At 45.8% G+C, this 13,376-nt stretch overlaps 1 protein-coding gene across 1 annotated transcript in view; it reads right to left on the reverse strand.

Annotated features, from left to right (window-relative positions):
• Positions 1-12,366, reverse strand: part of KCNN4 (potassium calcium-activated channel subfamily N member 4) — a 39,520-nt gene extending 27,154 nt beyond the window's left edge. The window contains exon 1 of the mRNA XM_081334941.1: positions 11,400-12,366. Coding sequence (XP_081191067.1) covers positions 11,400-11,600 — 201 coding nt within the window. The 5' untranslated portion in view covers positions 11,601-12,366. The remainder of the gene's footprint in view (positions 1-11,399) is intronic.
• Positions 12,367-13,376: the final 1,010 nt, after the last annotated feature.

The following is a 13,376-nucleotide window of genomic DNA, read 5'->3' on the forward strand; positions in this document are numbered from 1 at the left end:
CTAGTTTTGATCCAGTTTTGAGCCATCCCACAGTCAATCCGCCCCCCCTTACTTGTAGGGGCTTGGGGAAATGGACATCTTGAAAGGGAATGCAAAGTGGGCACCCGAGCAGACCACCAGATGTGGTTGATGGGTTATCTTTGGCTTAGCTGGGTTATCAGCGACGTATGCTGGCTTGAAAATAACATGAAACCCTCATTCTTTTCTTTACTGGTGCAGGAAATGAAGGTGCCCGAGGCTTCATAGTCCTGACCTACAGATAGTCTTTGGCTTACGATCACAATTGGGACTGGAACTTTCACTGCTGAGTAATGCAGCTATTAAGTGAGCCATGCCTCATTTTATGACTTTTTTTTGCTATGACTCTTAAGCAAATCTGGCTCCCCTCTTTTGATTTTGTGCAACACACAAAATGTGTGTTCCCAGTTCCTTGGGAAAGTTGCAAATGGAGATATGTGACCTCGGATGCTGCAGCCGTCCTAAATCCATGCTAGGTGCCAAGCACCAGAATTTTGATCATGTGACATGCACACGCACACACACACACACACACACACACACACACACACACACTGCGGGGACCCTGCAGTAGTCATAAGTATGAGGAGTTGTTGAAATGTCATTGCTGTTGTAACTTTGCACCGCCACTAGACAGATGACTGTCAGTCAAGGACGAGCTGTAGTTTGGACAGGCGTGGGCTGTCAAGGTCGAGCCTTTGCCTTTAAGAAGGTAGCTCACTTACATAATGAGGCAGCTCATTTATATAACAATTTCGGATTTAAAGGCAGCTCCTGCGCATAATAATTTTGGATTTAAAACAAAACCCAAAGTTCACCAAGGCAGTCGAGAGGAGAACATTGTAATTCCCTTCAACCAAGGCTTCTGGTGTCCAATTGTCTATGATTTTACTTTCCCCACATTTTTCTTTTGTTGCACTTGTACTTTGGTCTGTGACAGCAAATAAAATGTATTATTATTACCAAGGCAGTCCCTTTGTACCGACTGCAGAACTTCTGAGTAATGCTTTCCTTCACGTCTCCGACAACTTCTCCATCGTGTTCCCAGACAAGGAGGAGAGAAGATGGAAGCAGATCCAGAAGGGATCCAAGGCCAGGGGAAAAAATCCTCATCCATCAAGGGAAGCTGACTGGTGCCCTTTGGCGTAGGTTAGGCAGAGGCAAGGAGCTGGCAATCCAGTTGGGGACAGAGCAGACCTCTGAGCCGATATGGAGCATGTGGGGCAGCGCCCCTGGTTCTGTGCCAGATGTTGAGAAATTGTGCAATCCGCCAGCTCCCAAACAAAAGATTGCTTTCTGTACCACAGGTAGCCCAAGACAAGGAAGTTCCTTCAAGGTGCTTCCTCAAAGCTTTTGGGGCTGTCAGTCCAAAGCAAGGACAGCATTTTGCAATTGTGCTTGCCCCCCCCCCCCCCCGCAGGAAATCTTCTTCTTCCTCTCTCTGGCCCACCGCTTGGAGAAACCAGACCGGATATGTCACACGCCGATCACTGCAAGATTTAAGGGGATTTAAGGCTAAGATGAATGCAGGACCTGTCAGTCAAATGTCCTGAAAGGCAGGAATATCGCCTGGGTCACTCTTATTACAGCTCCTGCAAGATATGGCTGCAGGTTTTGCTAACTGGGCAGGAGGAAACACATGCACAAACACACACAAACACACACACACACATATCCTGGTTCTTGCTGTTGTTGCTTCCTTGATCTCTGGGCCAGCAGCCAAATATTTTGTGGGAATTAAAATCCCAAACTGCCTCCCTTCGGCACCCTTTTCACGATGGCTTGTTTTGAACATGAAGCTGGCACACTCGGAACGGAAAGTTACACAGCAGCTGGTTCACCGTCTCCCAAGAAAATTTGGATAGCAAAGCCCGGCGTTTGCATGCTTAAGCGTTCCTTTGCTTTCCATTTCACACCTATGGCACCAGAGTGGATGAGGTGGCTGCTGGTAATGGGCACTCTCATTATGGGGCACTCTGCCAAAACAAGCCGGATATTGGGATTGGTGATCAAAACACACAACTCCCTTTGCATAATTCTTTCACTTCAAGCCAACTTGCTCGGGGGGGGGGGCGTATTTGTCAATACCGACTGCAGAGCAACCGGAACAGTTTTCATATTTGTTCCTGTCGTGCTGTAGCCCTCCAGGCTAGAGCTTCGGGGCCAAAGTGTTTTAAATGAAATCTTATTTATCCTACAGAAGTAATAACATTATAGACAGTCCTCCATTGACAATCATTGATTTAGTGACCGTTCAAAGTTACAACAGCACTGAAAAAAGTGACGTAGGACCGGTCCAAATAATGACAAAATGACAGAGTTGGAAGGGACCTTGGAGGTCTTCTAGTCCAACCCGCTGCTCAAGCAGAAAATAAATAAATAAATAAAAGAAGAAGAAGAAGAAGAAGAAGAAGAAGAAGAAGAAGAAGAAGAAGAAGAAGAAGAAGAAGAAGAAGAAGAAGAAGAAGAAGAAGAAGAAGAAGAAGAAGAAGAAGAAGTAGTTGGAAGGGACCTTGGAGGTCATCTAGTCCAACCCCCTGCTCAGGCAGGAAACCCTATACCATTTCAGGCAAATGGCTGTCCAGTCTCTTCTTAAAAACTTCCAGTGTTGGAGCATTCACCGCTTCTGGAGGCAGGTTGTTCCACTGGTTAGTTGTTCTAACTGTCAGGAAGTTTCTCCTTAGTTCTAGGTTGCTTCTCTCCTTGACTAGTTTCCATCCATTTCTTCTTGTCTTGCTTTCAGGTGCTTTGGAGAATAGCTTGACTCCCTCTTCTTTGGGGCAGCCCCTGAGATATTGGAAGGCTGCTATCATGTCACCCCTCACCCTATCCCAGTAGTTCTCAAGCTGTTGTCTGCAGGCCCCTGTTGGAGCTGTCAAGCGAAGACTTGAAGAAATGTTGTGATTTATATTTTGAGTTAAGTCATGGTGGCCCGGGGCCACAAAAATTATTTAAAGGGGGGGTCTGTGGTGAAGAAAGGGTTCAGAACCCTACCCTATGCCATTTCAGACAGATGGTTGTTCAATCTCTTCTTCAAAAGTCCTTCTTGCACTTATGACCACTGCATCAACCCCAGGATCACATGATCAACCAGATCACCAGATACCTGCCTCCAGAAGCTGTGAATGCTCCAACACTAGAAGTTTTCAAGAAGAGACTAGCCATCTGTCTGAAATGGTGTAGGGTTTGCTGCCTGAGCAGGGGGTTGGACTAGAGGACCTCCAAGGTCCCTCCAAACATTATCATCATCACCATCATTATCTTTTATTATCTTTTATTAATTGAACATGAATCTCAGTCACCTGAACATTCAAATTGACTGGCGCTGATGGCTGACACAGGTTGCTGCCAGCATCATCATCATCATCATCATCATCATCATCATCATCATCATCATCATTATTGTTGTTGTTGTTGTTGTTGTTGTTGTTTTATTATTATTATTATTATTATCAATCTTCACAGCTGGCTTCTGGCAAGCCAATAGGGAAAGTCAGATTTGCTTAACGACCGCATGTTTCACTTAAGAGCCGCAATGATTTGCTTAGCCACTGTGGCAAAAGAAAGTTGTAAAATGAGGCGTGACTCTCTGAACAATCTGCCTTGCTTAGCAATGAAAACCCCGGGGCCCAATTTTTGCTGTAAGCCGAGGACCACCTGCTGAAGTAACGGTTGTCGTCATTATTGTTTTAAATCTTGTTCATCCTATTGTACGGATAGTCCTCGACTTAACAACAGTTCATTTAGTGACTGGTCAAAGTTACAACAGCACTGAAAAATGGCTGTTTTTTTACAGCTATGACCTTTGCAGCATCCCCCAGGGTCACATGATATAAAATTCAGATGCTCGGCAACTGGCTCGTACTTACGACAGTTGCTGTGTCCCAAAGTCACGTGATCCCCTTTGGTGACCTTCTGACCTTCAATGGGGAAGCCAGATTCACTTAACAACCAGTTTATTAACGGATCAACTGCAGTGATTCACTTAACAGCTGTGGCATGAAAGGTCGTAAAATGGGGCAAAACTCACTTAAGAAATGTCTCACTTAACAGAAATGTTAGGCTGAATTATGGTCATACGTCGAGGGCTATCTGTATTTGCAGCAGCAGTAATGTTGCACTGTTATGACTACGATGGTTATTAATATTATTAAGGCGCAGATTGGGAGGAAGATGGAAAGATCAGCGTGCAGAAAAAAAAGTGTTTCTCTTTTGCTTCCTAGTCAAAAATAAAATACGCCACTGGATAAGGACGCCCGGTCAGATCCCTGAAGGACGGCAATTAGTAATAAATAAATAAACCAATCCCATGTTAGTTTTATCTCATATTTACCTTGCTATTGCCAGTTCTTATATTTTGAGTGGTTGCAACAACTTGCGATAACTTGCTTGGAACCACCCATGTAAGAGCTGAGTTTTGCTGGGAATTACTCAATGGGCCGGAGTTTTCTCTCATTCCCTTTTGACCCTCATTGCCAAGACAAAATGCAAATTGCAACAGACTTCTAGACTGAGTGTGACCCAGCAGTGACCCTTGAACTGCAGAGGGACCCTTGAACTGCAGAGGGACCATGGTGCACACCCAAAGGCCACCTTGTCCACCATCTGCTGAGGTCTTCAACTTCTGCAAGTAGGTCTTGCCTGCTGGAGAATTAGGGATCCAGCCAGAGAGCCAGGCTAGTGTAGTGGTTAAAATATTTGGCCTAAGGACCAGGAGACCATTGGTTCTAATCCTGCCATTGACACAAAGCCAGCTGGGTGACCTTGGGCCAGTCACTCTTTCGCAGCCCTAGGAAGGAGGCAACACCAAACCATTACTGAAATCTGAAGGGATTTGTCGAGACAGTAGCTAGAAGTCAATACTGACTTGATGGCACCCTAGAATAATGAAAAGGGGATATATCTACATAGCGGTGTCCACAGGGGCATGGTATAAAAAGGTAGGATGGTAGCCACAACAGTGCAAATCAAGCCCTGCCTGAGATTTTGGGGTGTGTGGGGGTGCCTTTCTATTTTGAGGAGAAGCAGGGGGATCCACATGTTCTCCTTTCAACTGCCAATCTCCCTTCGGATGTCCTCGCCCCAAAGAGAAGAGAATGGGGACAGGTTCATGCAAAATCCAGATGAACACCGGCTCGGTCCTAGTTCAGAATTAAGGGATTCAAAGGCAGCCTTATGTCACAGCATGTTGCATGAACCAGGCCCCCCTTAAAGAATGAAGGCAAGGTTGCTTTTGTGAATATCGCCGCCAGGTGACATCACAGAATCTTCAGAATCTCGCATCTTGTTAGAAGCCAGCCAGGCAATAGATTTCCAACACCGTTAAAATGAATCCCTAAATGTGAGTTTCTAAATGCTGCCGAACTACAGTTCCCAGAAATCTCAACCAACCTGGCCAATGATGAAGGATGTCGTCCTTGCATTTTTTTTTCTGCAGCGTCTGCAGAATTAGCAAGTAAGTTCTCCTTTGCTGTTCTGTAGAGCTTTCAGCTAGATCTAACTTGACGTCTCAGCTGGGAAACTTGAGTTTGCCAGCCCACATTTGTGAAGCCAACCGGAATTTGGGAAAAAGAAGTGTGGGAACCCTAACCCTTCCGCCAGTTTGAAGGGAAAATCTAAGACCTGCTTCAAATCAGCAGCAGCCCACAAAGTCCCATTTGCTGTATTTATTTTACGAAATAGTCATCATTTCAGGATTTCCTCATGACGTGCAAGTTCAGGCTAAGAAAGCGTCTAGCCCTGCTTTTTTACTGCATCTAAACTAATAAATTCCATTCCCCAGATTATGCACAAGCATATACACTAATGCACACGCATCTATTCACACACAAGGAAAAAAATTTGGGAGAAAGGTAAAGATCAGGAAAAAGAGATTCCCAGTGATTTTTCCTCCCTGTTGCCTGTTTTCCCGTTTCTCAGGATGACTCTGCCTTTGAGACACAAGCAACTGTTAGCAGGAAATTCTAGACAGGTTACACTTTGGTTGGATAGTCAGTTCTTAAATTGGAAGGGGGGGGGGAATCTCTTCCCCATCAAATTTATGTTTCATGCAAATTAAACAAAAGGAAGTTTCAAGACTCAATTTCCTGTCCAGATCCAGATTCAAGAAACCCAGATCCGGGGCTGGGGGGAGAAATGCCTACAGTCCTGGAAGATTCAGCTTGCACCTTGGTTCTTTTCCATACTTTACTTAGTCTAGTTAATTGATCATTTTAACAGAATAACAGCATTGGAAGGGACCATGGAGGTCTTCTAGTCCAACCCACTGCTCAGGCAGGAGACCCCTATACCATTTCATTTTCTACATCCCTATAACCATAAAACCATTAAATTATGTACATTAGTGCATAATACCACTGGCCTAAACAGCACGTTAAGCAAGTTTCAAAAGTAATCCATCTTGGTGCATTGTGTGAGTGTAGTAACTGAGAATGGGTTGTTGTTGTTTTTTTTACAAACACTGTTTTCTGAATACTTTTTAATAAGTCCATCAACCAGGATTTTCATCCTGGCTGAGCAGAGTGGCGTCATGGAATGTTCATTAACATTCCAACTTCTGAGAGAGGGAGGTCATTTATGTGGAGTTTAAGCCCACTGCATCTTTTCCCCACGTTAACAGAATCCCTAAGCTGGCTCCTGTCCACTTCCCACACGCCACAGCAAAGCAACAAATGTGGCAGCACCTTTTCTGAGATGCAAGGCAAAGTCACCTTTGAAGCAAATGCATGTCATTTGCAAATGTCACCTGCGAAGAACTGAAGAAGCTTCTTGGGTGAGAAGTGAAATATATTCAAGGAAAAACAAAGTCCAATTGCCTTAAAAAAGAAAAAGCTTTGAAACCCCATCCCCGTAAAGGTCATTTGGATTCCTCCACTGAGCCCTGTACCTCATCCCATATGTATAATATTTGGAACACCTTGGAGGATCCTTTGCCGCTATGGCTAAGCAGAGACTCCATATTCTAAGGCAGTCTACCTCTAGATGTCAGAGATGTGCAAGAGAGCCCCCGCACAAAGGTACGAGAGCACTGTTTTGGTGTCCTCTCTGTGCAATGCTGCAAAGCAGGCTATGATTTGATTCCTGGGGCAGCAAACTCCTCATGGAGAGAGAAGACCCAGGGTTGAACTACACAGTATGCTTGCTGCATGGCAAACACACACCCCTTCTCTTATGTGCAGAATAACAGAACAGGAAGGGATGTCCCCTTCCCTGAAGAGTTGGGTGCCCCAGGAATAAAATCGCAGGCTGCTTTGCAGCATTGCATAGAGAGGTCACCAAAACAATGCTCCACTGCCTTGGTGCCAGGGCTCTCAAGTCCAACCCCCCCCGCCCCCCACTGTTTGAGCAGGAGACCCTGTACTGTTTCAGAGAAGTGGTTGTCCAATCTCTCCAGTGAGAGGGTGCTGACATGATAGCAGCCTTCCAATATCTCAGGGGCTGCCCCAAAGAAGAGGGAGTCAAGCTATTCTCCAAAGCGCCCGAAGGCAGGACAAGAAGCCACGGATGGAAACTAGCCAAGGAGAGAAGCAACCTAGAACTAAGGAGAAACTTCCTGACAGTTAGAACAATTCACCAGTGGAACAACCTGCCTCCAGAAGCTGTGAATGCTCCATCACCGGATGTTTTTAAGAAGAAACTTTTCAGCCATTTGTCTGAAATGGTATAGGATTTCCTGCCTGAGCAGGGGGTTGGACTAGATGACCTCCAAGGTCCCTTCCAACTACTACTACTACTACTACTACTACTTATTATTATTATTATTATTATTATTATTATTATTATTATTATTATTATTATTATTATTATTATTATTATTATTATTATTATTATTATTATTATCTTCTGAAGGCAAGTTGTCCCACTGATTAATTGTTCCCACTATCAGGAAATTTCTCCTTATTTCTAGACTGATTCTCTCCTTGATTAGGGGATGCAGCAGAGTCTCTATCCCACTGCCAGCCCCCTCCTGAGACAGACCAAGGCCAAACCAACATTTGGTGACTGTTCAAAGTTACAACAGCACTAAAAAAAAAAAAGCAACCTATGCACATTTTTCACACTTGGGACCGTTGCAGCATCATGAGTATCGCATGATCAAAATTCGGACTCTTGGCAACTGACATGTACTTATGACAGTTGAGGTGTCCCTGGGGTTCACGTCATCCCCTTTTGCGACCTTCTGACATGCAAAGTCAACGGGGAAGCCAGATTTCCTTAACAACCGTGCTACCAACTTCACAACGGCAACGATCCACTTTAGAACAGTGGCAAGGAATGTCGTAAAATGAGGCAAAACTCTGCTTAGCAAAGACATTTTGGACTCAGTTGTGGTCGAGGACCCCCTGTATATGAATGAAATGGATTTTCATCTTTGTCCTAACCTCATCTGTTGTTTTCTTGTTTCCTCCCTGGCACATAACTCCAGCGCCTGCTGTAACTCTAGGCTCAAAAAAAGTTGTCCACTTTTTTCCCCGTGAAACACCAATCTGGTTCATCTATCAGAGGAAGAGGAGTGTGTTTCTCAGGGTTGAGCATGGGGACATGTGCGTTGCAAGTGGAGGAAAATGCACATACATGTCACGCCCAAATGAAGTAAGCTAACTCTCCTCTGGTCATTTTTCATTTTCCAATAGAGACAAGTGTTTACTTGTCCTTTTGTGTATTAGATCAAACAAGCTCAAAGCAACATATGTTGCATTCCTCCACTCTTCTGCACAACCACCCTGTGTAGGGTAAGGTTGGGGTTTGCTTATTGTTGATTTGTGTCAGAAGCAGCATAATTTTAAAAAAGGCATACCGTATGATACAAAATATAAAGTTAATGTACGTACAAACTAAACAGATTTTGCCCTGAAACTAGCAACATTAATTGTGTTCTGTCACGCTGCCATGAGGTCAAGTGTACACAGACAGAAAGGGCAGGTGTGTACGGATGTGTGGTTGCCTGCAGGTCACCACAGTCACAAAGATCAGAAGCCACCAGATAGCCCCGTTTGTTCAGAGTGTCTCTGGATGTTGTTGCACCCCTGTGTTAGGCTTAGGGTTAAGGAAAGAGAATGGCTGAGGGTAGATTTAAGCCTAGATCTCCCCATTCCTAATTCACTTTTAACTATGCACAAACTGACCAAATGAGTAAATCGCACATCTTTTAATCATTACAGCCAGGATTGTCCAATTTAATCACAACAGATAAATGTTTAAAAAAGAAGTGACTTTTTCTATCCATTTAATCAGAAATGCCTAAATACTTCAATGCTGCCAACTTTAGGCGGAAAGTTTACCAAAGTTTAGAAAACCGTATGCACGCTTCAAGTTTTTAAAAGTTTCTCCTGCCCAAAAATTCGTTACAAAGCCAGAAGAGAGAAAGCCAGATTCTCTTAGCGACCAAGTTACTAACTTAACTATTGCAATGATTCACTTAACGATGGTGGCAAGAAAAGTGGAAAAATGGGGCAAAACCCACTTAACAAATGTTTCACTTAGCAACATAAATTTTGGGATCAGTTGTGGTCCTAACTTGAGGACCACCTGCAATTTCCCCGGCTTTTTCAGTCTATCAAACAGTCATCTACCTTCTGCTACAGATAGTCCTTGACTTATGGCAATTGTAACCAGACTTTCCACTGCTAAGCAAAGCGGTTGTTAAATGAGCCGAGCCTGATTTTCACAATCTTTTTTTTTGCCACAGTTGTGACGCGAATCACTGCAGTCATTAAGTGAATCACGGAGAACCTGCCTTCCTCCACTGATTCTGCTCATCGGAAGTGTGCTGGGAAAGTTGCAAACGGGGATCTCACGTTGCCCTGGGGAATCTGCAACGGTTGCAGCTGTGAGGACCAGTTGTAAATCACTTTTTTCTTCCCAGTGCTGTTGTGACTTTGAACGGTCACGGAATGAACGGTTTTAAACTGAGGACAGGTTCTACCTTTCTCGAAGCCACGTCAAAGCTCACGGCCATTGAATTCGCGGACAGGTTTTACGGGATAATGTCTGGGCTTGTTATCCAGCAGGCCCCTCAGAAATTGGTTGAAGCACACAAAGAGGGAAGGACATTGCTTTCTTGTTTGAAGGCTGTCATTTTGTCACAACGTTAGAGACCGGGGAAAGAAAATATCTAAAGCTGCCTTCCCTCCTAGCCACATGCTGTGGTCAAGTTGATTTAGGAAACTGTAAATGGTTTCATGTTTCCTTCCACTTTGGGGCCCCATAAAATTTGTTTTGGAAGGCTGGGTGCAAATAGAAGGACACGTGCAGGAGAAATCTTGTGTTTTTATTTTTATTCTCTCTCTCCCCGCTTTGTGGAGCCTGGATCACTTCCTCTCCTTCTGACTAACTTATTCTCACACCCCTCCTGCGAGGTGAACAGAGTAAGATCCCTGAGCAAACTGGTTGTAAAGAAGGCTAAAAATCCATTTCTCCTCGTGCTCAATTCCGGCTTGGTAACCACAACATTGCAAGGGACTTTCTGCTAGATCCTGACAGATTCTGCTTAAAATAAGGCGCTATATTAGGTAGACAGATGGCATTCTCACTAATAAAGATGCTAGACCGTTTGGGGACTCCACAAAACCTGTGGGCAGAACATCCTTAGAATTGTTGAGAAATTAGGCTAATATTTCTCAACCTCGGCAACGTTAAGCTGGGTGGACTTCCACTCCCAGCTTAAAGTTGTTGCGGTTGAGAAGCCCAAAGGTGCTTTTTCAAAAGGCAACTGGACTTTGTTTTTCCTTGAAGAGGTTTTGCTTCTCAGCCAAGGAGCTTCTTCAGTTCTTCAAGGAAAAACAGGTGCCTTTTGATAAATCACCTTTGGGACCACCAGGAGCTGGATGCCTGAGAATCTCCATAGACCTTGAGGTTGAGAAACACTGGATTAGCCTTACATCCCGCTTCTCCTTCTGGACCAAAGAGGTGACATAGGACTGTCTTCTCCTATTTTTATCCCCACAGCCACCTTGTCAGGAAGTTCGGACGGAGAGTTTAACTGGCCCAAGGAAGCTTCCCAAACTGAGCGAGGACTAAAACCTGGGATTCCTAGTGTCTAATCCAACACCTTCCCCCACTTCCCCACACAGGGATGATCCCAACCTTCGGAGAAGTAGACAGAAAAAGCAGTAATTGGTCAACATCTGTCTGCCTCTTTCGTGCAACCTGGATCAGCAGTTCGCTGGCTGTTAAGAGGAAGTTCCTTGCGAATTGTGCCCAACTCTGGCACCATCAACCTTCCGAAAAGCCAAACTTTTCAAAAACGTATTTTATGTAAAGTGATCTGGGATGGAAGCACGAGCAAGAATAGACAAACCTGGTTTCCAGGCTGAAGTGAGGCTTAAGAAGGAAGATAAGTACAGGTGAGAGAAATCAGGAGCTGGCAGTCAGCGACTTACTTTGCAGTGGCCGAACCAGGCCAGCTCCGTGTGCAGCACCATCAGGAAGATGCCCAAGACGGCCGTCAGCAGCGACCACCCCGCCAGGTTCTTCTCTTCCCCTAGCAGGAGTTTCCGTCCCCGAAGGCGACGTAGATTCTCGCCCGGCTCCGTGGGAATGTGTAGGGCCCTGGTCTCCGCTGGTTCCAGCTTGATCTGCATCTCTTGGGCATGGCTGGGGGCAGAAGAGCGCTTGGACCCCGTAGCTGGGAGGCAGGGGCTGAAGACCCCTTGGGCAGCCCCCCATCCCTGCCGCTTGAGCAACCAGCAGGCAGCCAGGACGAGGGTGAGGAGGAGGGAGAGAGAAAGAAAGAGAGAGAGAGAGAGAGAGAGAGAGAGAGAGAGAGAGAGAGAGAGAGAGAGAGAGAGAGAGAGAGAGAGAGAGAGAGAGAGAGAGAGAGAGAGAGAAAGAAAGAAAGAAAGAAAGAAAGAAAGAAAGAAAGAAAGAAAGAAAGAAAGAAAGAAAGAAAGAAAGAAAGAAAGAGAAATGAAAGTGATAAAGAGAGAAAAAGTGGGAAGCAACGGGACAAGACAGCAGGTCAAAAAAAAAAGTTCGCGTCCCGCGAAAGTGCTGAAGAAGTCGAGGCGCTGGCGGAGTCCCGGACCCAACTGCTGCCCAGCCAGCCCCCCAGAGCGCCGGAGGAACTTGCGGCCCGCTGGTGCGTCGGGCTGGGGCACTTCGTCAGCGGGCGGGGCGAGGCAGGGCGGGGGCTGCCCAAGGAGGGCCGGGCGAAGCGTGAAAAGGCGAGGGGGGGGCCCGGAGCCGAGTGCCTGGCGGCGTCTCAGGGGACTCGGGCTTTATAGGGGCAGGAAAGGGTGGGGGGGCTGGGAACAAGGGTGGGAGGGAATGAATTTTCCCCTCCCCATACCTTTTTTTCTTTCCCCCCCCCCCCCGCCCAACACGCCCGGAGTCCCGATCTGGCTGCGAAGCGGATCTAGAAACGCGCCCAGTGCCGAGTCTAAGAACGGGCTGAAAACTGAAACGGAGATCCGTATTTGCGCGTCCCCACGACGCGCTGAAACCGTGTTACAAACAAACCAACAACAACTCCCGTTTGCCAGCACCGAGCAGACGAAGCTTCGGGTCGAGTCTTCGGGGGGGGGGCTTCGTGTTATTGTACAGCTGGGTGAATTCATCAAGCATAGTGTCACCTCTGAAGGCGGTCTACCTGTGCTCAGAAGTGGGGTCTACCTGTGCTCTTCAGTCAGAAGAATAGAAGAACAGAGTGGGAGGGTCCTTAGAGGTCATCTAGTCCAACCCCCTGCTCAGGCAGGAAACCCTGGCCTATGCCATTTCAGACCAATGGCTGAAAAGTTTCTTCTTAAAAACCTCCAGTGATGGAGCATTCACAGCTTCTGGAGGCAGGTTGTTCCACTGGTGAATTGTTCTGTCAGGAAGTTTCTCCCTAGTTCTAGGTTGCTTCTCTCCTTGGTTAGTTTCCATCCGTGGCTTCTTGTCCTGCCTTCAGGCACTTTGGAGAATAGGTTGACCCCCCTCTTCTTTGTGGTATATTGGAATCATGTCACCCCTAGTCCTTCTTTTCATAAAACTAGACTTACCTTACAAGCCATGTGTCCTTTCACGGCTCTTCTGAGCCACAAATTCAGGTTCTGGTTCAAAAAAGTCAAAATGGCTATGGTGAAGTTGTGTGTGATTAAAGCCCTATCCGTTTTTTGTCTGTGCAACACTATTTTGACTTTTTTTTTACTATCCCCCAGGGGTTATGCCTGTTCAAATGGAATCTCTATTTTCCACCCAATGTCAATTCAATTTTCAATTCAGAATAGAACTGGACGGGACCTTGGAGGTCTTCTAGTCCACCCCCCTGGTCCAACAGAAAACCCTATACAATTTCAGACAAATGGCCGTCCAGTTTATTTTTAGAAACCTCCAGTGGTGGAACACCCACAACTTCTGAAGGCAAGCAGTTCCACTGA

This window comes from Vipera berus (genome assembly GCF_964194415.1).
Source record: "Vipera berus genome assembly, chromosome: 9".
In the NCBI taxonomy this organism is placed as follows: Eukaryota; Metazoa; Chordata; class Lepidosauria; order Squamata; family Viperidae; genus Vipera; species Vipera berus.